Source organism: Centrocercus urophasianus, unplaced genomic scaffold (assembly GCF_019232065.1).
Source record: "Centrocercus urophasianus isolate 14NV4802_14NV808 unplaced genomic scaffold, USGS_Curo_1.0 seq_10, whole genome shotgun sequence".
In the NCBI taxonomy this organism is placed as follows: domain Eukaryota; kingdom Metazoa; phylum Chordata; class Aves; order Galliformes; family Phasianidae; genus Centrocercus; species Centrocercus urophasianus.
The window spans coordinates 97,692,951-97,719,781 of NW_024884142.1; the positions used below are offsets into that span (position 1 = coordinate 97,692,951).

Sequence of the window (26,831 nt, forward strand, 5' to 3'; positions counted from 1 at the left end):
CTTGCATCCAGCCCTATGTGATGGCAAACCCTTTTAGGTACAGAAACATTGTCTGCACCCTTCTGCACACTTTGACGTACACATGATATTTGGAGCTGTACTGTAGCATTCATGCCAAGTGTAGAAGGCTGAGAGGAAAGTGGTTCAGGTAAAGAGGGTTCTTCCTTTGCAGAAGGAAAGGAAGAATTTTTAATTTAATTTTTGGCCAAAGAAAAAATCCCCTGGGATTGGTGGACTCAATCCATGCAGTCTGGAAAAAGGCAAAATGGGCATTTTAAAACATGTTGTCTGATTTGCTAATGCTGCAGCTTGAAAACCTGTCATTACTGGTGGAAAAAAATGATTCTGTTTTTCATGAGGTAGAATTTGTGGTTTGATTTTTAAATTTTATAGTGATTATGGGATTCTTCTTTTGCAAGCACTTCAAAGCAGATGCTCAATGAGAAAAATCAGAAAAAAATACCTATCTGTAGCCAAATCCGTGAGCTCTTCTGTATCTCATTTCTTTTAAACTGTTATCAGGAGATAATAGTTCCTTTCTACACCCTGCATAGAGAGCACTTTTTCAACATTTAAAGCTGCATTGTATGGCTTTTAGTTAGACGTTTTCAATACTGAGTTATCATTCTGTCATAGATGTTTGCCTTTATGTTTTGTAATTGTCTTGAAGAACATGTAATCTAGCTTTCTGCACTGAGCATCTCACTTGAATAAAGCCATCTATAAGCAGCTGGAGGTTCCAGAAAAATAGGTGGCTTCTTAGTTAGCCCTCAAGAGATTGCTGGGTTGTGTGGTAAGTGGAAAAAAACGTATCGTCAGCTGGAAGAATGAAGCTGGAAAAGGATTCCTCAGAAGTAAAAAGATTTATTTTTTTCCCTTCTTTACTTTAAAATCCTTTTGCACGAACTAAATACAACTTTGTAGTCTTTCAGTGAGTGCCCCAGAGCCCTGAATAACTTAGTGCAGAATGTCGTTTATCTGCTCACAGGGAGAGCTGGATTCTTGTGAATGATGTGGCAAAAGAAAATGTTAAGAGAATCGTTAAATATTTCAACCTACTTATATAAACCTAATGCACGAATGTCTGAGTTTACACTGCACAGTGTAAATTGTGATGTCCTGGGCACTTGAATTGCGTGCGTTTCTTATTTTAATCCAGGAGGCATTTTGTGATGCTGTGCTCTGGAAGAAGAGATAGTGCTAACTATCTAAAAATGTGCAAATCCTGTGTTCATTTGAAATGTCATATTAACCTAGGCCCATCCTAGCTGGATGAAATTTCCAGTTTGAATAATGTTAGCTCAGAATCTCACTCACCTACAGGGGTAACCCCTCAAATGATAATTTGAAGTGAATTTGTGCTGGAATATCTCATGCGAGCTTTGTCTTTATTAGCAGGGATTTAGAGCAGTAGAATGAGCGTCATATAACCTCTGAGGCAGTGGGATGCATTGCTCAGAAGGGGCAAGGAGCAGATCATTGGCAGATGCATCACACAGCTGGATAAGTGTATAGCTATAGGAAATGATACCTTTTGATAGGAGGATGTTTACAAATTGGGGGATAAGATATGTTCCCTTAATATAATTCTGATTTTTGTGGTTAAATTGATTTTCCATAGATGCAAGCACTCCCCCGTATCCATCAGCCATCTCCCATCCACTTTCCTGCAGGATGCAAGATTGTTTTCCTGCTAATCATAAGAAACAGATGGTTTCTGGCTGTGCTGCATAAAGTACTCAAAAAATGAAGTAACAATTCAGCCTGCTTTACTCCTGCCTAAGCCCCTCAGCATTTGTGCTCTCTTCAGTTTTCTGTTCTAACCTTCAGGGAGGGATAAAATAGTTGTAGCATTATGCTTCAATCTGGATACACGCAATTGCAGTTGAGGTGCTAGAATCCTTGCTTTGGATTGTTCCCCTTCCTTTTGCAAGAACTTTTGTTTTACTCTGTAATTTTTGAGTAAACCTGAGAAAAACAATTAATTTCAGAGACAAAAGCTGCAAGGGCAATGGGGAAGTTTATTACTGTCTTACTAATCTAATGTTGGCCACATTTTAAGTGAAAATCATGTTCTGCAGATTACTTTGTTAAAAAGTTTGACGAGGTGATAAATATTGCAAGAAGTCCTTCTTGTTTTATACTGGATGCCTCAGGCAGTTTCAGTCTAAACTACTGTGTCTGATTTTATATATTCTATTCTGTGCATAAATCTGGCTGATAGGATATTTATTCTATGGTTAGAGAAAGTGAGGTGTTCTCCATTCAAAAGATGATTTATAAACAATTTGAAATCAATTATAGGCTTTATTTGGTAAATTTTCAACTGTATATGCGTGCAGACAGGAGGAATAACTGAAAAAATAGAAGATTTATGTATATAACACAGTTATTAAGATTTTCTCAGGAAATGTGTCCTGCCTCATTGCTGTTTTAGGTTGTCTTTGTTTTTGGGATTACTGCTATATTTTGAGATACCTCAGCTTATTTCCCCATGTATTCATTTACTTTACACTAGAACGTGAATAACTGAGATCTTCAATAAAGTTCTGTAATGAGGGAAAGCTTATTCAAATTACCCTAATAGATAGATTTAGTCTTCCTGAATTAATATTTAATGCACTGACGTAGATATCACTGAAAGACTTTGGTGTTGTTTTATTTAGTTTAGCTTTGCTGTGGTAATCTGTTATTGAGCCATCCCTACTTTCCTATCTAAATTTGCCTAAAGAACAATTAGTATGCTCATGTCTTCATAAATATTTATAACTAAGATCTTGCATACATGGATTGCAGTGTAATTACAAGAACTGTGGGCAGCAATGACACCTTAAAACAGACAACCCAAATTACATTTTAGATTTTCTTTGTAGCCTGGACCAGGAAATTCAGCAACTGAAGCAAAAAATATACGAGGGTGATGCTGGTCAGAAAGGAAATCATGGAACATCAGAGGAGAGAGTGTCCCATAGCAACTCCCCAACAAGCCCAACAAAGCCACAGCCACCCCTTTCTCCACTGGTTGATGACAGGTAGGTAACCTGGATTTCCGCAGTGTTTTGATATAAATGGAGTAGAAAATAAATACTTTGTAAGATTGTCCTGCCAGCATTGGACTGTAATTAAATACTGTAACTGTACTTAAAGAAGAGTCTGGAAATAAATTTGCTGTGCTTTAAAAAAAACAACAGACTTATTTGTTGCTCTTATGCCATTTTATTTTTTGAATACAGGTTTGTGAAACTCTAAGCTCAAATTGGTTTTGCACATACAGTTATTGCCTGTATGATATTGCTTTATATGCACTAAAAGCATCAAAACAAGTGAAATTACATTAAGCCTTCTTAACAGGACAGTTGCCCTCTATTACTATTTTTAAATCTATTCCTTCCTTTTTATGTTCTTTTTATTCTTATACTTACAGTCATTAATACCTCTTGGAATGTTCTTTCTCTTCAAAGACCGCACGCATTTCGTAGCATAAGTTACCTATAAAAGCAAACCATTGAGTGATAAAGATACAACCTCAGCCTCTGTTTCTTCATCTCCCTTGTCCTCATTGCCACTTGTGTGTAGACACAGATGCAAAGTGGTGACATAACCTGTGGTCCATTGAATTGTGTAGTTGTGATAACTAATTGTTAAAACTGTAAACCATCGGCTGTTAAATGAACAGTTGCTCAAAAAATCTATGTTGGTTAAGGAGAGATAAAGCTTGTCTAACATTAAGCCTGCCAGTTTAGAGTGGTGCAGTTGGCTTTGTAAGTGTTTCAGAGCGCCTGTCTCAGGTTTTGTCTAAGGATATGCTACTTTTCTTACTTGTATCTTGCAGGATAAATGCCTTTATTGAACAAGAAGTGCAGAGAAGGCTCCAAAAGATCCATCATAAAGCTGAGGATAATGATGGTAGCCTGTTCTGGTCTACAGAAAGTTTAAAGGTGAGCAAAGAAGGGTAAGAAATCCTGACCTTCAGTGCAGCGTGTGCGCACATAAAGTAATTATTTTTGGTCAACAATTTTCATGTTTTCCTGCATCAACTCTAATATACCATTGATATATAAATAAATTTAGATCTTGCTGGTTTTGTTTTCTAGTGGTTGTATTTTGTTTTATTTCAGTTTTTTGCAAGGAAGATTGTGTGAATGGCCGTAAGAAGATTGCAGATAGAATTGAATCAAAATTTTCATGTTATGCCTTTGAAATACATTGATAAAGTTTCTTCTGGAAGATCAGGAGCTGTTTGTACTTGCAAACATATGCTGATTTAAAAATTGATAGTCTGATTCATCTGAGGAACGATTTGGTTGACTTCTGTGCCAGTGGTTTCATAAATATAAATAAGAAAACAGTTATTTTGGGCTGTTAAAAAATGTCTTCTTATAAGTACTTAAAATGAACTAACACAAGAAAGATGCTTTATTTAATAATCACCTGTACCTTTTTTTGTTCTTAGGATAATGAGAGGCTTAATAATGGCACCATTCAGCGCAAGTTGAAGTATGAGGTAGGTCATAATTTGTCAGAATTAAGTGGTTGTCTTAAATTATGGCATGCCCTGTAATTAAATTTCTTAATGTTTAGCTGCATAATTAGAAATTTGAGTTCACAGCAAGATTAATGGCTAATAGAGAAAGCAATTTATTTTGCTATCTTGGAATGAAAGTGATTTTTTTCAGATTGGGCATAGCCTTTTCCTTGATTGAAAGGTATGTTGTTGTGAATGTTTCTTCCCTGTTTTCTCATGATTCTTAATTTGGAACAGTATCCCTTTCCTGATTGTTAGGTTATAAAAGGACAGGATGTTTGAATTCAGAATGCCACTGCACTGTTGTGTCTCTTGAGCTCAGTACTGTATAATTGTTTGTAGTATTTGCAGTAGCATTAGGCAAATTTCCCTGAATGTCATGAAGGTTTAATACATATAACCTCACACTGAGACTTAGACCCCTTAGTTCCTTTGCAATTGCTTGAAACACTGCTGATGACTTGACATGGTGAGTATTGTACTGTATTTAAACTTCTATGGAGGAAGGGGGACTTCAGTATCTTTCATTTGGACTTTCCCGTAGTTTATTTTAAACTGTCTTGGACTTTTTGACATTATCTTGTGCTTGCCTTTTCACGATCTTGGATAGTATAGCATCGTATTTTTGTACATGTGTGGAAAAATAATGAAAGTCTTACAAATTTCTTCATTGCCCTTTTGACTTTCCTGTATTTTTATTCTTATTTTTTAAATAAAGCAAATACAAACCAAGTGAAATGGATACTGTACAAAGTAGAAGCAATGGTAGCTTTGGATGAATCATTCCTGAATCAGATCTCAATCGGTTTTGTTGGATTTTCCTTCTCTAATTTGAGCAAGATTACACAGTGATTGTACAAATTTTGGTTGAATATACAAACCCAATCAAAATCAAACCTGAATTTAAGAGATGTTAAAATCAGAAGGTTTTTTAAAGACATTCCTGTTTTCTTCTTTTGGCGTTTTTAACAGAAAAATCAACAGTGGCAGCCACATTGTGACTTTCCATTTATTTCTAAAGATGACAAATGTGCTTCTGAGTTGTGTGGAGAAAACACAGGAGTAACAGATCATAAAAGACTGAAGGAGTATACAGAGATGTGGGACTTATTTTCCAGGCCTGGAAGAATCTCCTCCGCCTTTACATCAGAAAAGGCATTTGAGAATGGAAGGAGAAATGCAGAACAGGAGAGCTTTGCTAGTCTTTATGACACTGAAAGTAGTTTAACTCACTCTGAAAATATTAGTACTTCAAAGAGTAAGAACGTTCCTTATCAGAATGTTTTATCTACTTCTTTACAAAGTCATGACTTAAATAATGTGGCTTACTCACTCTGCAAATTTGAAAATTTCAATCATTTTGACGATAAAATAATTACTTCTCAGGATTGTGACAGCTCAAGAACTGAATGTGATTGTTCCCACTTGGAACAGCTGTCTCCTTTAGGATCCTTAATGTGTGCTAATGAGCAGGCTGGTTTTAACAGCATATCGTGCCTTGCCTTCCCTCAGTCTAACATACCTTCTGAAGTAACTGTTAAAGAAAGCAGATCATTTAAGACCATGCAGCAGACAATAGAAGACCAGTCGAGTAGTTCTCAGCTTCCAATTGAAAAAGCTTCTGATTTAACCTCCTGTACATCAATAGCTTCTCATTTTGATGTCAGACCAGAACATGCCTATGGTCCGGGATATCTTTTCAGTAAGCTTTCCTGCTTTTACAGAGATACTAGTAGTCAGTTGCTCAACAGTACAGTGGTTCCTAAACAAATTAAGAAGTTGGCAAGTTTGTGTGACAAAAGTGAGAGATGTGCACAGGTGGTGTCGTTAATAAAGCATTTGCCACTTATAAGGAACTTGGAAGTAGATGTGTTCTTCAAGTCCTGTACGAATCAAGATGTATCCCACTGTACTGATGACACCAAAGCTGATACTGAAAATGTTGTTTTGCCTGACACCTCTGTGAAAGAAGATGTCACGATGTGTGGAAACACAGGAATGTCAGATGCCTGTGTGAGAAAGCCAGCTGAAGGATTTGTGTGCTGCTGTAAGAATGAAGAGTTGGAAAATAGTCTTGTGTTAAGACAGACTTTTCTGCATTTTCCTGATGTCTTTATGAAGCTTCAGGTCTGTTCTCTTGAAAAAACACTGGACTTTTTAACCTGTGCCCTACCTCAAATTTGTGTTAGTATGGAGGAGTTGAAAGGCATATATTGGTTTGCTGTTGGCAATTGCAAAAAATGCGATCCAGAACCTGCTTGCTTGCTTCTGTTCAGCTCTGTTTTATATGTTATTGTTTCGTCAGCCAAACAAGAGATTGGTCAGAGTTCCTTGGCAGTATTTCATGAGGTTCCAATCATCACAATACAGGAGATTCATGTTGGCTTTGCTGGACAGAGTATGAGTCTCCTGTGTTCTGCTGAAGATGATGTACTCACAATATTTACCTATAACAGACACTACACTCAAAGAATTTGCCATGACATAATGAGCATTTTGATTTCTGCAACGGAGGATGCTGCTTATTTAAATTACCAGCTCTTGAAAGATGATTTGATGCGGATTTCGCTCGACTGGACGTCAGAAGTAAATGACATAGTCCTTTCACAAGGAGTGCGTTTGTCATGTAAATTCAGAACTGTATTAGCTGATCTGGTTTACTTACTCCACGAAAATATGGGAGATATTAAACCTTCATTAGCTGACATTCAAGTGCTGCTGTATACCACCGTGAAAACAAACTGCGCTAACCAGGCTGTGTATAGATCTCTGGTTCTGACTACTACTCATATCGGTCTCTTAAGGGAGAACAGTGCCTTTTATCCTTCACCTAGCTTTTTGGATGCTTCATGCAAGCGATCACAATTTGACAGCCTTCAGTTGTACAGTTTGAATGATATCCGATGTGTAGTTTTGCCAGACAAAGAGAATTGCACAAAAATTGAGCTTGTGTTTTCTAGAAGGAGCAAGGTTGGATCTGATTCAGGAGTTGGTTTTTCAAAATACTGTGGAAAAGAAATAAATACTCAAATGACAGTCGTCCCATCAATTCCTCAAAGCAGTTTGCATATCCCATCGGAAATCTGGAAATTAACATTCAGTTCAAGTGAAGAAGCCATTTGGCTAATTATGCATCTGACTAGGTGTTGAAATCGAAATACATTTAGATACATTCAAAATAGGAAGGCTAATGAATATTGATAAAATACTCTGTTGTCTATTGATTTTATTTTAAAAGAAAAGAGAAAAAAAGAGTCCTTTGGGCTCTTAAGAGAATACCTTAGGATGGGTGAACACATCTTACCAAAATCACTATTACGTGATAGCTTATTTTTGTGCTGTACATAAATTTCCTTGGAAGAGGAGGAAATTAAATGGTTCTATTTTAAGTAGTAGATGGATCAAAACTATAATTGCAGCTGTATCTTCTGATTTCCTTTTTGAGCGTTGTTTTTGGCTTCCTCCATCTCCTATCCATCTTAATGTATTTTCTCCACATCTCCTTGATTGTCCTTTTTCTTAATCTGCCTGAATGTCTTTGTTTTTGATACTTCTCATCTATTTTGTGCTGCTGATGTCAGTGCTTCCAAATATTTGCAGTATTCTTTGTCGGAACTGCACAGTGTGTTTAAGCCTACAGTTCACTGTACGCTGTTAATACTAAGCATGTTGATGGTTTTTATTGCTACAATTTTGGAGAGAATAACACTGGCAAATCTGGGTTGCCTTGGAGTTTTGCATGAAGGATTAACGCCCTCTTGGATGAAAGTTTCTCACAAGTGCAAAAGGAGTTGTGTTTGACTTTCTTTAAGTCATGCTGGCTGAGGTACCAGGGATTGATGGATTTACTCCATCTCTTTTTTTCTGGGTCTTCCCCCTTTGCTGAGGCCCAAGAGAGCATGGGCTACATGGAAGCAGTGAAACAGAACAACAGAAATGCAGAGAGCATCCAACTGTCTTTTTCAATTTCATTCCCCCTACCCTACCACCCCACTTTCTTCTTGCAGGGAAACAGCATAAGGCTTTTTTGAGTCATTCCTATCTATTTTGTCCAAACAGTCAGCTTGAACTCCCACACAAGCCTTTGTATTCCCAGTGATACAAGTTCTTACGGAAAATGTGATGTGAAAATGAAGGAGATTACAGGGTGTGAAAAGATGTTATGCTTCAGCAATTTGACCTTTGGTAATGCTACTACAACTGTGTTAAGACAGAAGCTTTAAGGTTTATGATTTGTGTACGTGTTTTCCATACTGTTAAATGGATAGTTAGCAGCTGGGGATACTGCCTGAAGGGTGAAGCAAATTTAACCCTAGAACTGTCTTGTGTAATGTGTCAGATGCATGGCCTGAATTTCCTCATTTTCTGCTTGTTAACTAAGGGGGTTGATTATGCTGTGGGATTACATTGCTTTCAGGCTCTTCAATACCACGTTCCAAAAAATAACGGAGCTATTGAGAATAGGCAGAGCATTTCCATTTTGCAATAGTCAAGTCTTGCCTTGAGCTTAGTAAAAGGATTCTCTTTACCTGTATTCCTGTCCAATCTTCAAAAATTAAAACTAAGCCATCTTTTGTTTCTTCCCCTGCAACGGGAACAGAGTATGAATGTGCCATCTGCCTTGTTTGTGGGAGATGGTCCTTGGCAGGAAAAATGGTGGTATCTAATCTGAAATTCTAAACTGTGTAAGCATATTGCCAGGAGAGGTGCAATCTTCTACCAGACAGTTAGACTTCAGTCTCTCTACTGCTATACAAATGTTTCCCATTGGTTCTTACCTTACGTTAAGACACGGTAATGTAATTCACTTGAGATTTAAAAAGATGCAATTTACTTTGGGTGAGGAAGCTGTGACTGGAAGGATGAAGGGTAACTTGGATAGTAAGTAATTCTATCATAACACAACTCTATACTGCCCTAAGAAATTCCAAAGACAAGAGCAAAGCGCGTTGGTTTATTTTGAAGTATAGTTTTTGTTTTTAACCAAAAAAGTGTATACAAGTATTTCACAGAGCACAGAGCATGGTATGGTTGTGTTGGAGTATGACACTGTATCAGCCTGGTTGGAGAGCAACTCCCTTATTCACATCATTAAGTTATTTCTTTAGTCTTGCTGAAAGTTAATGTGAAGTGGTGCTTTCTGTGAGGACTGTCTTAAGTCAAGGCTGTTAAATGACAGCAATTACTGAAACAAATCTCTTTTTAGATTACACTCTGCAGTTTAAAGATGTTTGCACATGTTGTGTTCCAGATAACGTGGTTTTCTTCTTTGTTTTCAAATCTAACTTGCTGAATATAATTCACATTTATAAAAAAAAAAAAAAAAAAGATTTCACTATGGAATCTTTTATTCCACTGTAAATTAAGCATAATGATGGATGTTCGTCACTATCAAAGAGTTATTTAATGTATTAGGGCAAGTTCTTCACAGTACATTGTGTTTGAGATTATTCTTCTGGCTATTAGCTGTTTGTAATAATTTCCCCAAAATGACTGCCAATAAATTACGTCTTGACAGAGGTGGCTTTAAGAGTGACTTTATGGTTTTCTTATTGTTTTAAAATGGATCGTACTGTCATCAAGGCAGTGAACTCCTCTTTTCTCCAAGGATAGAACTGCTTACATTTCTGTACTTCAGAAAGCTGTTATGTAGTTGAAAAGCTGGTAACTGGGGGGAAAGTGAAAGAAGAACAATACGGAGGGGAGAAAATTTTTGTTTAGTAAATGAAGATATTTTTTTTTTAATCTATTCAAACATAGTCTTTCTTTTTGTGTTTTCTTTTCCTTTACTATTAATGCTAGCATTAAGGAAAGTTATATTGGCATTTATAAGTGACTACTAATGAAATAGTGAGATAACAGCCTGTTTTCTCAATAACCAGATGTGAATATGAAAAAGCTGTATGTAACAGCCTTCAGAGGGGCATTTGTGACTATTTCAAACTCTTCTGCAGCTGCCACTTTTGGTAGTATCATCATATGTAGTGTACAACCAAAGTTGTTACAGAGGGATCCAATTCACTGGGCATGTGAATGGAATGTGAACCACATTCAGATTTTTGGGTAGTGTTGGTCAAGACTGAAGGATTTTGACCATGCAGCATGCTTCATGAAGGCTATTGAAGCACTGAGAGTAAATGTTGAGAATACAGCTACAGATGAAGTGATGGATAGCATCTCTAGCTACAAGTATGCAGGGTGGCCGTAAATTTGAAGTGATAGTTTCTCAACTTATTTTTCTGTTATTTTTGACTTATATTTGTTGTGCTGCAGTTGCTTCTTCAAGGGTATCTTCAGAGCAAAAGCTCTCAGTTGAGTCAGTAGATGACTTCCTAAAAAGCAGTTTCTGTTTTCATGCACTACAAATGCTTATGCTACCTTTTGGACAGGATCTCTATGAAACATCCATCTTTTCAGCTGCAGAGCTGTTTTATTATTGACATAACTTGACAATTATAAATTCCATCTGACTGTTAGCACAGTGTGCTCTCACTGTAAATAACACTTTATAGCTTTGTCCATACCTTTATATGCTTATCATTGTTGAGATTTCTGTTATGGGTTAGAATTTTAAGAAAATAATAGGAAACTCTTTTGACAATGGATTCCTACGTTACCTATACCTTCTTTAACTGTAAAATGACTTGGATTTAAATCCAAGCTTTAAGAGCTTTCTGAATTACCTGGACCTCCTACAGCTTTACATGTTATTGTAAACAGATTTGTTATATAAATGCGTATGAGAACGAACTAATCATATATATGTTTATTTTTTCAAGCAGTGTTAATAAGTCTTCTCCCTTATTTTTGATAACTAAGCTGAAAATTTCCTTTCACAGAAAAAACAGTATTCTGCAGTAAATTCACCTCATGTTTATTATGCATAGTGAAATGCTAGGACTTGCTTATAAAAGCATATCCACTTTGTTTGCAAGTAATTTCTTCACTTTCAAATTAATTTCTGCCACTGCCACTCTTTCTCTCTCAGCTCTTCTGGCTGAGAATACTTTCTCAATTTTAGTGAAGGTTTTTTTTTTCTTTTTCCTTACTTAGTGATTTTGGTTTTCCTTTGTTCTTCCTATTTGGTATGCACATGAAAGCGGATGGTCTGTCGTTCTTTGGGAGCAAATCCAGATGACCTAAAGGACCCAATTAAAATTAGTATTCCACGCTATGTCCTGTGTGGGCAGGGAAAGGATGAACACTATGAGTTTGAAATAAAGGTAAGTGCTTTTCTCTTGTTTCTCCTTGATGTTTTACAAGCATAGAAATAGCATCATGGTAGTAATAATAACAATAGGAAAATGCCTTTTCTTTAAAAACATCTAGTTCCTAGTTATCTCTGTCTAACCATAGGTGTTCACTGTAGCCACATCGTAGTTAGTAGCAGTGGACACAGCAATAGAAAGCATACCTGAGAAGCTCCAAATTACAGAAATCACCTTGCTAATTCCAGTGCTACGTAGTCTTTGTTCCAGTGAGTGCAGTTCTTGTCCTTCTGTGTAAGTGCCCTCTGTACTACTGAACACAAGGGGTTTTGGGAAGCATGCGCAGTACAGGACACTATGAAGATAGTATTTTCCAAATGATTGATTGTCAGACCTTTGGGAAAGACAGTTCCAGGTCTTACTAAGATGCAAGTGTAAGGTACAGAAATGTTTGGATTTGAAATGTTTACCTAATGGGAGCCTAAGTTAAGTATTCTGCAACAAAAGCTTGTTTCATTTCTGGCTCTTTGTTTTGTTTCTTCCCACCTTGCGTTTACAAGGTCTCTCTTTTCCAAACTATTTCCCCTCCATTCTAGTTTCTCTCCCAGTCAATACTCTGCAGAAGTGCTGGAAAAAATGCATATTCATTACGTTTCCTCTGGTACTAAGCCAGTTATTTCAAAGCAAGATGTGAAATCTAATTGGAAATGTGCTTTCAGTGCATGTGGACATGTAGCATAACTGATGTACATGGCATCAGAGACTCAGTTGGCAGCCATCTACACTGAATCTATTGCCAGATGCTTCATCAGGTGGTGATAGCTGGAGGAGTGACCTGCCTTCACAGTGTGCAGGTCTGTTTTTGAGCTATGTTCATGGTCTCTTTTGCAGAGTCTTTCATTGAGACAGTCAGTCTTAGCTCTTTTATTGCTAATTAAATTGTCATCTTGAAACATATTGCACTGTCTGTGAATGGAATGCTCCTTTTTGCTGTTTGGATGTTGAATTTGCTGGGGTCAGTGAAAGCCCAGCACCTATCAGAGAGGCTGAGAAAGGAGTAAGTGCACATGAGCCTTCCCCAAGGACTGCTTTGTTTGCCAGCTGTTTTCTTCAGATGGGATTTACTAAACTGGATAATGATAGTACAGGTAGATAAAGTAAGAAGTGTTATGTCCTTTTAGTCACAATCAGTAGATTTCTTCTCCAGGTACTCTTTCTTCACCCCTAAAACCCATGGAAGCATAGAGGGGGGACCTGGCATGAAGAGGTAGTTAAAGAGCATAGGAGGAAGGTTTGCACTTGATGCAGAAGATGATGTTATTCTGGGGGGAGAAATATGAATGAAAGGTGGGGTTTTTGATGAGGAAAGAACAGGATAATATCCAAACAAAAAATACAAGAACACATTAAATTAGGCTTCAGCAGTTCTGTTGCTTGTATTTTGTTTCTGCGAGACTCACAGGCTGGCTTCTCCAGTGGCATGGAATGACCTGATGCAGTCCTCTGACCAAGAGCTTTGTGTATGATGTGGCTGTTCTCTTCTGTTGTACTTGTCAGTACCATCATTTTTTCTCTCTCCTGTACCAACTCTAGGCTGCCTCTTAGAGAAACTGCTGCTTAAATATCTTTGATCAAGTTCAAAGCAAGTAAATGATGGTACAGAGTAGGGAATGGGCTATCACTTCAGTAATTGTGTTCCATTGTTTCCGACTTCCTTAGAGCAATAAATATTTTTATTATAACTCCTGTGAACCTTAGTTTGACACTCTGTGAGATATCTTAGTTGCTCCCTTACACAAATCAATCATCAGTGTACACTTTTTTTTTCCCCTTTGCCTACAGATCTCTGTGCCACACCAGACTGCTTTTGCTATGGTCAGGATTTTGCTCCAAGCTACAGTCTGCAGAGTTTCCACAAACTTTTCTGTTTTAAATCTTTTCCCTGCAGAGCTCCCATCTCTGCTTCGATCTTTAGTATCCTTCAGCTGTTCCTACTCATATTCTGTAAGATATCAGAATATGTGATATAGTGATTTATTTTTTCCCCCTAAAAGCTAGGAAAGTAGAATTGTCTTTCTGCAGGCAAGAAGGAGAGAATGTGAACATGTTTTACCCTTTCCTGATGGGTGAGGATACAAAGTCAGTTGTAGAAATAATTCCTTATTATAGCCCCACTTTTCTTTAGTTAATTTCGAGGTGATGGTGCATTAGAAAGTACATCAATCTTGGAAGGGGGCCCTTGTGTTTGTCTCGTGTCCTTTGTTGCTGCCCAAATGGGCTTTCTTCACCAAGGTTGTTGTTCTTGTAGGGAAAATGGGTGGCTGACCTATATGTGTGCAGCAGCACTTAAAAATCTGTCACAGTCAAGGTGATTGAGTTGAACTGTAAAAGAGACTCAAAGCCTTTGAATCCTAAGTATCTCAGAAGTTTTTTCATCAGCAGATGATTCTAATGATTGTGTTTGCAGTGAAATCCTTGTATATTATATTGCTACATGGAGGAACAAATCTGACAAATATTTTGTATAAATTTCTTCTTGTAAAATGAAATAGTAAAAACTGCTTTGTTTATATGCCCAGAGAAAGAGAACAAGTTCCACACTTCTTGGTAGTATTGTGTTAGTTCGTAAGTCTTTCAATCCTTCTATACCATCCAACAATATTCTAGTGCAAGTTCAGCATCTCGTCCGTCTAGATGGACATGATCTCTGGAAAGGTGTTCTGACCTGCTCACCTTCTATCACACAATACAGGTCATGCTTTCTGATGTCAAGCAAGGCCCACAAGATCCTTCTGGGGAGAATGCAAAATAGAAACCAAGACACTTTAATTATTAGAGTTAGCAACTTCTTCTTTTGCTGCAAGAAAAATCATGGAGTTGTTTCTGTGGCTCTGCTATTAAATATTTGATACTAATAGGTAACTTTCCAAATAAATTTCCTTTTGGGTGGTTTTATATGCAGTCTTTAAAGACACGATGAAGCAGCGGTAACTTAATCAGGTCTAAACACAGTTACCTTAGAGCTGAATTAGAATACCTGAAGATTATCGTGTGTTCTCTGCTTCCTTTTGTGTTGCTCTAATACTCAAAATATTCAGACAAAGCCACAGTAGAAACAGCATGTGGGAAGATTTTTTGCATTGTAAGGTTTTTGCATTGTTGGCATTTGTTACAGAGAGTACCTGAAATTACTAGACAGCATCTGTGGGAAGCAGGAGGAGCAGTGAGGTTGCAGGGAAGGGGGAACCTCCAGTTCAAAGACACGAGCGGGTCTCCCAAGAGCAGGAGGTGGGAAACTAAACCAGAAATCAGGCATAGCCCTGCTGGGATCCTTTGACAAGAGCAAAAGGGGGTGTGTGCTTATATATATATATATATACACATATATAAATATACACATACATGCCTTCTCATTTTGTTCAGCTTTCCTCAGTTATTACGACTTTCATTTTATTCATCCTCTTAGATATTTTATCAAAACTTGCTTTTTCTTGTGTTTCAAAGCCTTCCAGTCATCTTTGATGGGTTCTCTATAGAAGATCAAGGCAGATGCATCCCAAAGCAGTGGGTTGGGGGTTTTTTTTGGTTGGTTGGTTGTTTTTTTTTGCGTTCACCAGCTGCTGTGGTGGGTTTGCTAAAAACATTGATGGGTTTCATCAGCATTTTCTCCTGTGCTCTGAGAGTTAATGCAGAATTGGAGTAAAGCAAAAGCAGTGCTCATCAAGCAGTGCTCATTAATACATGAAGCATTGCATGCCCCATGGGGAACACAGTTAAAAAATAGTCCTCAGCAGTATTAACACCCTTAAAGATAAATTTAAAAAAATCCATAAAAAGGCCATGATGAGTCTCTTAGTGTCCTGCAGGTTCTAAATTTTCATAGGCTGTATTCATTGACAGTGGGAGGAGTAATTTCAACAAAGTCAATTTTCACAGTGTCTGTTTCAGATCAGACATGTAAGATGGGAATTCTTTTTTTTCTGACGGATTCAGAAGTAGGTGTAATATCCACCTATTTTTGTGGGTTTACTTATTTGTATGGGAGTGGGTGGGAGAACAAATCTTTTGAGTGACTTAGAGTGAAATTGGTAGAAAATGTTGGTGAAGTGATTGTCTGCCATTGTGCAGAGTGAAAGTTAAGGAAACAGGACTGCACTACTTCCTTCCAAATGTCTGGGTTTTATGTAGGAATTACAGCACTTTCACTGGAGTGAAAAAAGTAACACAACTATAAGTCAAGGCTGAGGTCACGTAAGTGCCCAGATAAGAGTTTTGAAAATGTCTTATAGATTTACTCAATCATATGTATGTATTTATATGTATTTATTACTAGTAGTAAATTACAAGTAAAAAGTAAAGGGCTATTTGAATTTGCTTTACTTGTTACAGTTCAATAGATTTTTATTTATCCTAGTCCCGTACTTGCATTCTGTATAATCTGTCATACAGTCTTTACTGAAGGATGGAAGAAAGAATCCCAGACCAAACTGGCTGTATCAGCTGTAGGAGTACAAGGCCATGTTCTAGAAACATTTAGAACTGCTATGTCAAATATACTTATGTTCTTCTGCTTATACAAGTGGAATTTGGCCCCATCTGCCTTCATAACAACATTGTTGTGGAGCTCTGGGGAGTGGTTAAGATGTTGGTTAGCTTTGAAAGTTATTTTCCAGTAATATCAGCAGTATGGAAAGAGAGAGTGACTGCTGGCACTTCACCTCAGCAGAGGAAAAAAGGCTCATTAACAACAAGAAGATATTGGAGTGCACTTACTGGTCTCATAGAAGAATTAGGGAAGTAAATGAAGGGGATGACAGGGAATGAGTCAAATCAAGCCACCAGCGAACAAAGTAGAGAGCAAGTTTCAGGTACTCAGCAGCACAGATCCGTGGCTTTGCTTTCCAATGTAGTTCTATCAAGTATTCCTGGAGTGGTTAACACAGTTGTATTCATTAGATCCTTTTAAGAAGTGTAATAAAATTGGCTGCAGGCAGTTGGGTACATTCAGCACTGCCCTGTCACTTAGACAGCTGCCAGATGCTCAGACAACAGCATCGATGGCAAGCTGACATACCTGCTTTTCCCCAGGCTGTGTAACTGGGAGAGTCCTGGATGCTTCAGGCTAGATTGCTTCCCGAAAGGCATTGCCAGTGTGAAAGCTCTGGGGAAAGAAAAGAGGTCATTTTTGCATAAATATCATGTGCAAATGAAATTGATCACAGTAAAAGTCCACAGTTCAATTGGCAATATTACAATGCAGAATTAAAGCAATAACAAACTAGAAACAACATTTAAGTCACGGAGTGCTTTACTTTAAGGTGATTATTGAGAACAAAATGGATAATGGGTTAATTAAGATTGGTGCAGCATGCATATTCCTGAATCCCTCATTTATTGTAGTTAAACCTGCCCGTGCAGGTTGTATCCAATCACCTCCTCTGTAGGGCTTGAGAGATTGTTAACATTACATTGAGGGAGGGCAACTGTGTGAATTTATTTGTAAGGAAATGCAGTCCATCATGCAGACATCCTAGCAGCAGTCAAGCATGTTGGTGACAGGAAAGATGAATTATATCAGAAATAATGATTTTGCATTGAGGAGATATGCTAGAAAAATGTTTGTTTTAGAACAGAATAGTTCAGTTGGAAGGCACCTCCACAGGTCATCTAGTCCAGCTGCAATTTGTGAAAAGTAAATAGCTGTGAAAAGCACTGTTAGATTTTAGAAGTCCAGTTTTGTTTACATATATCTTTAAACTAAAAATCAATCAATAAAAGAAAACCTAATTCCTGATATCATTTTTTTGGTTTCCAAAGCACTTCTGCCAGTATCAGTGTTTTTAGTTTACCCCTGTAAAGGCAGATAGGATGGGGAAGCATGGGTCAGAGATCGCTTTGGGAAAGGCTGAGTTGGCAACTCTTAGAAATGCTGCTTGGCCTTGGGCACCTGCAGGGATGGGGCGCCCACAGCTCTCTGGGCAGCAGTGCCAGGGCCTCACCAACCTCTGGGTGAAACATCTCAATGTCTAACCTAAATCTCCTCTCTTAAAGACATTCATTCCCTCTTGTCTTACCACTATCAGACCATGTAAAAAGTCACTCCCCTCCTGCTTATAATCTCCCTTCAAGTACTGGATGGCTTCAGTGAGATCTTCCCAAAGCCTTCTCTTCTGCAGGCTGAACAAGCTCACATCCCTCAACTTCTTCACAGGAGAGGTGCTCCAGCCCTCTAAGCATTTTTGTGGTCCTTCTCTGGATTCACTCCGACAGCTCTGCATCCTTCTTGTGTTGGGGGCCCCAGGCCTGGACACAGTGATGGAGATAGGGCCTCACAAGGGCTGAGCAGTTGGGAACAATCGCATCTCTTGCCTTTCTGCTACCCATTACCCCTCTTTGATGCAGCTCACGGTATAGTTGGCCTTCCAGGCTGCAGGAGCACACTACTGGCTCTTGTCAAACCAGGATGCTGGCTTTTTCGTCCCAGTTTCCTTTTCTCTTACTTGGTTATCCTTCTCCATTCCCATTTTCCATCGTCCTGTGACTGTCATATGCTTTGTAGTATGGGAGTTGCTTGTGCATTTTAAGAGTCACTTTTGGATTTAAACCCAAGCCCATATCTTTGTAAAATGCATTTTGCAAAATGCATATTGTTGATTTTTGTGTACAAATTCATTGCTGGACAGAACTTATATTAGGCCTATTAGGTTAAAAAAGCCGCAAGCTTTCCTGTTCAGGTATTGCTAGTTGGTTTTCTTCAGCTGTGCTAGTTGGTGTAGCAAAACGCCCTCCTCTCGCCGCAGCATCACTCGATAGCATTAGATCATCAGAGCAATAGAAGGGCTTTGCTGTGAAATCAAAGGCTCTTCATATCACTTTTATGACCCACTTAGGAATTTCTTTCATTCCACCTAATTTTAGGTGGTGAAAAATTTTTCGTTCACTGAAATTTTTATGCCAGTTTCTCAGTTCCAGTGAGGGTTTGGAGTATAACTGATGGCAAAGTTAGATAACTGAATTGCCCTCCTCTTGGCTCCCTTTGCTATCTGGTTTTTTTTTTTCACAGGAGCACTTCTGTTGATTTTAATGAAACTTCCTGTATAAATGGGATGCTCATCAACATACTGATGGCACAGGCCTAGAGTGCTTTAAAGGAATATCTTCCACTGAAAGGCAATATGTGTTGTTCTTTACTGTACAAATTGGAACCACATTCTATACGATAACAAACTGTTTACAGGAAAAGTGTGTTTAATGTTTTTATGTGTATTTCTATATACATATATGCATAATTTTATATGAGTATAGATGCATTTACATCAACATACAGAGGGGCTACACTACACTTGTGCTGGGTGCTGTTCATTAATGGAACAGCCACTAATTGTAATGCTGTGAGCTGCGTAGCTGCACTGACAAGTGATTGGGATATTTTAAGGTATTTACAGGTTTGTCAGTCTGCTCTGGAAAATGGAATACATGTGTTCAGTTTTTTCATTTGCAGTGATCCTTATTTAAAAACAAACAAAAAAAAAACACAAAAAACTTGCTTGGGCAATAACAGAAAAGTTAAGTGAACCATAAATCATAGAATTTAAGGAAATTACTGTTATCCATATTAATCAGATAGATCTCTGTATTGCATAGTTCTTAGTGTGGTGTGCTATGTGCTTTTACTTCTGTTTTTTCTTTCTATATCATCTGATACAGATAACAGTTCTGGATGAGACATGGACAGTGTTCAGGCGATACAGTCGTTTTCGGGAAATGCATCGAACTTTAAAACTGAAGTACCCAGAGGTAAGTTTTGGGAAAATCTATCTTGCAGGAAAGAGTGGAGCCTTGAAAATAACTTTGTGGGTTTGTTGTTGCTGGTTTGTTTGGGCTTTTTTTTTGAGTTTCTTTTGCTTTTTTTGGGAGAAGGGGGAAAGAGAAGCTTGCACTAAACCAGTCTGATTCTTAGTAAAAATGGCAAGCCCTTTGGCAGTTTGAAGCTCCAAGGCTGCTAGAACCAGGATGGATTGTTGCATGCTGTTACTACAGTGAAACCATGACTAAATGTGCTGCCTCCAGCCATTAATTCCCTGTGCTGCCAGCTGGAGTCATTCCCTGGAGGTTGCTGCTTTGTTCATTGCAAAATACTTGCAGTCAGACCACGTCATCCTGACAACTCCTCTTTTGGAAGGAGTGCGTTGTTCCACAGATACCCTTCTGTGATAGTGGTTTCCAGGTGTCTGCAAAATGGAAGATTGATCTTTCTGACCACCTCTGAGACTTCGAGCATTCAGGATGTGAGGAGCTGTGCCTGACAACACTTTAGTTCATTGGAGTGAGTGTTTGCAGAATTACAGTTCTTGGTTTCCACATCTAGCTTTTAACTATTAATGTTTTGCTTTCTTTCTCCTTGTTCTGGTGGATATTAGCAGAAATAAATCATTCAAGCAATTGAAGTTATCCTAATTTGAGAGTTGTCTCAAGTAAGGAAGCATAGACCGTGTATTTTCACGGGCTGTATGCTAAAAGGCATTGATGTCTGAGAGAGTGTGATGCAATAGCATGCAAAGGGTTTCTTCTTTATTTTTTCTTATCTATTCTTTAAGCTGAAAATGTATTGAGCATGGGAAATCATTGAGGCTTTAAAGAGTAGAATACCAAGAGTCTGTGTCTTGTGGAGATTCTGGAACTTAATTCCATTCCCCTTCCAGAAGAGTATGAAACCCAGAAACTGAAACTACACACTATCTAAAGGAGAGCAAGCCTAAGAAGAAGAAAATTACAGTCATCTTTTCTGATTGTCAGGAAGTTCTAAAAGATCAAAATGAATTTTGAGTAGAAAATTGAAACATTCTCTTTTCACAAGTGCTTTTAAAAATATTATTTTGAGCGAACATCACTGTGATATTTTTTATTCAAATAAATTGCTGCAGAGATACGGTATGTAGACACTAATATCCTAATTGCATCTAGCTCCTGAACAAATGGCTAGACTGTCAGCTGTTTGAAATAGAAAAGGGTTGCCTGAATCCCTCTGCAGACTGAACTCCCCCTTTTAGGAAAACGTGTTCGAGCAGACTTGCTCAGAGCCTGTTATCAGTCCTGACAGTACATTGAGGAACAATTGAATATGACATTTACAATTATTTCAGGAGATCAACTTCATAGTGGTTTGTAGTAATCAAATTCAGAAGGAATCTGATGTTCTTAAAGCCTCCATTAAATTGTCCCTTGTGCTGCAGCATGTTATTGTCAACTTTTTGAAGTGAGCGTATGTGACTCGCAGGCTGACAAATTGAGGCTTTTTGGTGTTACAGGGGGAGGATTTTTTTCTTAAGAATCAGAAGAGCTTAGGAGTGATATTAGTAGGTCAGAAAAGAAAAGCAGTAGCACCTCCTGCAGATTTTCTTAGTAGCTTTTAGCAAGAGGTGCAAGGGTTCTGATGTTATGTTATCTCCATGCATCTCCTGAGAACAATTACAGGTCAATAATTATCTTCCTCAAATGAGGAGAATACATGCTTCAAATAAGCAATTTTCATTCCTTATGCTCCTTCACTATCTGCAGCCATGCTGACAAGCTCAATATATTTTATATGTTAATGTGCTCATTTGTTTCTTATTGACACTTCCGTGCTGCCATATATTTAGTTTTAGGTCAATTTATTGAGATTGACGTCTAGTACATTAACAGAATTATTGGCTTAACTATACAGGTGATTAAATTTCTAATTTCCATGTAGGAGAGGCATCACAGGATGTTTTATTGAGTCATCTGCTCTTTCCTCAGCAGTCTCTGTGTAAGTAAGGGCAAATACCAAGTCGCACAAGTTTGTCAGTACACCTTTCCCTAAAGTGGGGTACTTTTTGAAGAAGCATATTAATGTGTTTTGGCTTCCAGTGTGCTTGAAAGAAATGATTAACCATGTTACTATCTGAAACAGCAGATCTATAGCTTTGTTAGAACCTTCTTCCACCTTTTGTCTAGACTCCTCTTCAAAGCAACCTCAAATGCATTATTGGTCAGATTCAATATGCGTATCTTTTCTAAGTACAAAGCACTGTAAAGCACAGGAGAAGAAAGGTGGGTGTTTGATCAAGTCATCCACTGCATCTCTGGTAGTTTTCTCCTGTCAGTAAGAATCTACTCTGGAAGCACTGTTCCCTTCAGCAGTGATGCTGCCTGCTTTCTTCTGTGTAGTGCAGGTTGTTGTGTTGTGTTCAGTACTTTGAGACTTAGAGCACCAGAAATAAATGGCAAGCCTATGGGCTAAAGAAACCTAGCAAGTATGCAGCTGGTTTCTTCTGCTTGTTGGCATTTCCACAAACGGTGTCCTTATGATGAATGAAACTTTTCATGTTGTTCACTGCAGTAAAGATTTGGAGTTTGTTTTCTTTGAAGGAGTTTCACTATCAGTGTGATGTATGTACATGAGCAGTGCTTTCCTATATTTTAGCCTATTTGTTTTTAAATAGCCTTAATTTATGGAAATTTGGGATTAATTTTGCGAAGTGGGAATGAGCTTGGTTTGTTTGGCAAACTGAAAGTCATCTGTCTCCTTACATTTTCCAGTGACCTAATTTGGCATTCATTATGACACTAAAGTACATTTAATAACAATTTTGGCAGAGTTGGCTCCATAGTTACTACATTTTGTTGCAAAGAAATTTAATCCTTAAATGTCATCAGAACCCATCAAAGTTGGATTTTATTTTGTATCGCTTACCTTCCAACTCTAAATTAACATTTATAATGGACAGAGAAAATACTGGGAATATGTTTAACATATGAGTGTCCTGCTTTTTAGAAGTGAACTTTGCAGCTCATTAGTTGCTCGGTTCTGAATTACTACATCAGTATTTTAATAACTTGCTGATCTTGCATTTCATGTTGCTGCCACTGAATTCCCAAAGGAATGCATTGGAAAACTGATTTATTGGGAAGATTTTTTTAAAAAGTTTGTCTTTCCAGGAGCAGGAACTCTCTTAATGTCTTACATTCTCAGTATGTGTTATATTTTGTGCACCTTCACATTCCTTGTTACGTAAATGGCTGGATGGTGATGGCTGCTTGTCCAAGAGAAGTGTCACTTGCAAATTCAGAAAGACTGGAGGAGCTGCTGCAGGATGAGGCTGTGCCAAAGGCAGACAAACACCAGCATTCCCTGCTGGTTTGCTGTGGTTTTTTCGTTGGTTGGTTGGTTTGGGTTTTCTGTTGATGTTGTTTGCAGATCTACACAGTTGTCATTTGCTTATCTTCAGCTTTCTTATGCTACGTATTTGTAAATGACACGCTTGTTTCTGGGATTTTATTGAAGATCATACCTTGGCTTTCATTAGCAGTGGCCTACGTAATGAAATACACTTTTTGTTCACCACTGGTCAGAAACAGGAACAAATAGGCTCTTCAATTGAGACATAAGAACTTTTCCTCCTTCTTCTTTTCTTATAGATTAACAGTTTTGGAATAGTACTGGAGTGCTGGTTTCTGAAAAAAACTTTTCTGCCTGCCTTGATGAGAGGAATGCTGTCTCCTATCTCTGTTAGTTCAGCAAGTTTGAGTGTTGTGAATTTGGCCACTGCTCCCCCCTTCTTAAAGCTTTCTTGTCTCTTCCTTCTGTCAAGGGAAAACAGAGGAACAGTTGACCATTTATCATTCCTTACCTGAATCCAGGGTCTGTAAAGATCTTCATGCATTTTGGGATTCCATACTTGCCACTTTCTGTCCAGGTTTTGCAGGCTTTCATTGTCAGCTTTGCTTACAGCATTCACTGTCACTTCTCTAGAAACCTCCTTCGTGTATACAAAAATCTCTAAATGGTGTAAAGGGAAGCACATAGCATTAAGGCATTTTTAGTCCTAATAGTCAATAACTGTCTTAAAATATTTGTAAATCCATGCAGAGCTTGTCAAAGAGCAGTTAAAATGCATACTTGCATTTATAGATCAATTCATGAAGATAAGGATGTGTATGCAGGCAAGATTTTGAAAGAAGTGCTAAAGCTATTGGCTTGTAGCCTGTTTAACAGAATCTAATAATTTCTGTATCCATATATGATGTATGGTGGTCTGTGTATAAAGTAATATTTATATCTTTTGCTGTCTAAAGCACAAGGATACTGGTTATTATTTTTGAAGAATTTCAAGCCTCGTAAATTGATCCAGCTTCCCCTTCCACTGGTCTGGTTCATGTCATCTTATGGGACCAAAAGGATGTGTAATATCCATAACTGAAGCAGCAGGAAATGTTATACAGAAGATTGAGCCTTCGATCCAGAGTTCCCATGTGCTCTGCCTCTACCCTGTATGCTGTATGCTGTACACTGGGGAAATGAGTGAGATACATTGTAGTTACACATCTCATGTCATGTATCTTGGAAGTTAGGATGCCTGCCTGCTGCAGACAGTGGGAGCTTTTGCTTGGATGGTAGAGTTTTTCATATACTTAAGTATTGGACAGCAAAGGTTCCATTTTATAACAATTATAATAATTAGGAAAAAACGCTGTCTGTCTGGTTTAAATTTTTTAGTCTAGACTTCTAAGGAGGAAAGACTCTTGTTGGTAGTGTCAGAGGGAGTCATATTACTCCTTTTTACATCTGAAAACAACATCCTCTATTAATCAGTGATTTATTTGACAGAATGTAGTTCTTTTGGATTGAACTCAAGGTTCCTGCTTTCTTGCTTTGCATAAGAATTGCATGAAACTCAAAGAGCAGAAAATATTTCTCAGGCTTGTCAGAAATAACATATGAAAGTTTTTGAGTAGAATGAATTCCAATTATTTGTTGTAAGCTTATTTTTTAGATATTTTAAGTATTTCAGAGCTTTGAAAATTCAAAGTAGATTCGTTTGAATTCATAGGAACTTTAAAAGGCCATCCAGTCCAACCCTGCAGTGCACAGGGACACCCACAGCTCCATCAGTGCTCACAGCCCCGTCCATCCTGACCTTGGCTGTCTGCAGGGATGGGGAACCACCACCTCTCTGGGCAGCCTGTGCCACTGCCTCACCACTATGATCATAACAAGCTTTTTCCTTATATCCCATCTAAATCTCCCCTCTAACGTTCAAAGTAGTTTGTCCCTTCTCTTCTAAAATGTTTTCTCTTTTAGGGATGAGCTGCAAGAAACTTTTTGTATCTCAGTGAGTTCACGTTGTGTTTCATCCAACCATACTGCCTGCAACCACATACCTTTATGTAAATGCCTGCTGTTAATGTAGGACATCAGTGTTCTAATCCCTTCTGAAGTTCTTTTGAAACTCTTCTCTCGTCCCACTTATTACCTAGGATTAATTCTGCCGTGCAGTAATGAGAAGAGGCATGAATTGTTGATTCAGCTATCAGGGTTTGATCTCACGGTCCTTTCCTTTCGCCTCCATCCTCCCCTTCTGGGTGACAGCCAGGGAAGGGAGGGATCCACATTTTCTTTTTAAATGGCCCGTACATGTCTTGCTTTTGATAAGTAATAAGTGGAAGAAATCTTCAGCACAAAATGCCAGCACAGTTAATGGTGAGGGAATGAATATGAGGTGAAGCTGTTGATTTTAGGAGAGCATCCCTGGATTTGGAGAGAGGTTATTTCCAGGGTCACGGGCAGATAAGGGCAACTTCTTGCTAACTTTCAAGATGTGGCTAGTGATTTTTTGTTGTTGTTCATTATTTTGTCCAGATAATTATAAAGGTAATTGATCAACCTTTGTGCATTCATGTAATCTTTTTTTTTTTTTAAGTCTCCCTCACAAGAAAGAATACAACCAGATGGGTTAAACAAAGAGGGAGCTGTAAGTCAGCATTCCTTGTGCAGAGCACTTAGGGCAGCTGCAGCTTCTCAGCTGGGAGTGTACCTTTCTGACTGCTTCGGCTTTCTGACTTGTAACTGTGCAGCTGCAGCATTTCATTAAATGTAAAACTCATGTTAATCTCCTGGGATTACTTCAAGAGGCAAAAGGATGGGGAAGCAATAACTTTGAGGTGCTTGGCTTACAGGGCTGCTGAGCCAGCTGCCATGTAACTGGTGAGCTTTGGAGCACAAGAGCTGCTTTGGAAGCAAAAGCTTGTTGCACCAGAGCTGGTCTGTCAGAAGCTCTGCTGCTTTTACCATCAGATTTGTCATTTACTGGTGTCCATAACTGCAAATTTCATTAAGAGATGAGATTTAGATAATACATTTACATTGAATGCGTAATTCTGGACATCTGAATGTTTCTAGTGTTTGGTCATAGGAAATGTAAAGCACTATAGCTGTAAATAACTGCAAACTTCTAAGACACTGTTTAAAATGAGTTCATTCTGAAACCTTCAGTGACTGAAATCCCAATCTTTCACAGCTACAGTGATTGCTGAGGTTGATGTTGAGAAACTCCTAACCAAATGGCAATTGAAAATCAAAGGTTACAAGTGCCAGAGAGAGCAAGGTGTAGCAAATAGCAATGATCACAGTGGTGCAGGTCTTGCTGTGTTATTTTATTATTTTAGAAAGTCTGATTTTGTCTGTATTCTTAATTCAGGTTCTTTCAGCTTCTAGGAACTCTGTGTCCCTTAGGGAGAGCATTATATAAAACAACATTTCAAGCTTTATTTTGCATTTGAAAAGCTGAACCAGGAAAGCAATGAACTTCTTGATGGTTTTTGACTTGACTGGAACGATGCTTCTGAATGCTATCAAGCTTGAAATTATTTTTGAAGTAATCAAGAGTGTATACTGCAGTTTTGTTTCATACAGTAGAGAAATGTAATGGAGTACCAAATCTCCAAGAAAATCTTAGGACAATTAGCAAACATGCATAAATCATCTAAAAACTGTGGTTTTTTTTGTTTCTTTGTGCATTCTACCACTCTCCTCCCCCTAGAAGTATTGGGCATTTGGCCACAGATTAAAATGAAGATTGTTTACAACACTAGTGTGCTTGTAAATAGCAAATGCCATGTTCTATATTAGATGTCTATTAAAATAATACATCTAGTAGGATCATAAGCATACAGAAAAGGGCATAGAAATAGTTCTTGAAGTACAGATCATAAAGGCATTCTTAATTCTTGCTCTCTTGCTGGGCACTTTGCTAGCCTTACTAATACATCTTTCCATAAATATTGAAGGAAAAATA

General features: G+C 38.1%; 1 protein-coding gene across 4 annotated transcripts in view; it reads left to right on the forward strand.

Annotated features, from left to right (window-relative positions):
• KIF16B (kinesin family member 16B) overlaps positions 1–26,831 on the forward strand; it is a 133,880-nt gene that overhangs the window by 75,746 nt on the left and 31,303 nt on the right. For 2 of the 4 annotated variants that reach the window (XR_006168172.1, XM_042814757.1), the window contains exons 20-24: positions 2,874–3,032; positions 3,833–3,938; positions 4,454–4,504; positions 11,626–11,748; positions 19,441–19,530. Coding sequence is in view for 3 of the 4 variants with exons in the window: in XM_042814757.1 (XP_042670691.1) it covers positions 2,874–3,032; positions 3,833–3,938; positions 4,454–4,504; positions 11,626–11,748; positions 19,441–19,530 (529 nt within the window). In the remaining variant the exon portion in view is untranslated. Of the gene's footprint in view, positions 1–2,873; positions 3,033–3,832; positions 3,939–4,453; positions 4,505–5,497; positions 10,056–11,578; positions 11,749–19,440; positions 19,531–26,831 lie in introns of those variants that run through there. The other 2 variants (XM_042814769.1, XM_042814749.1) reach the window with 2 other exon arrangements.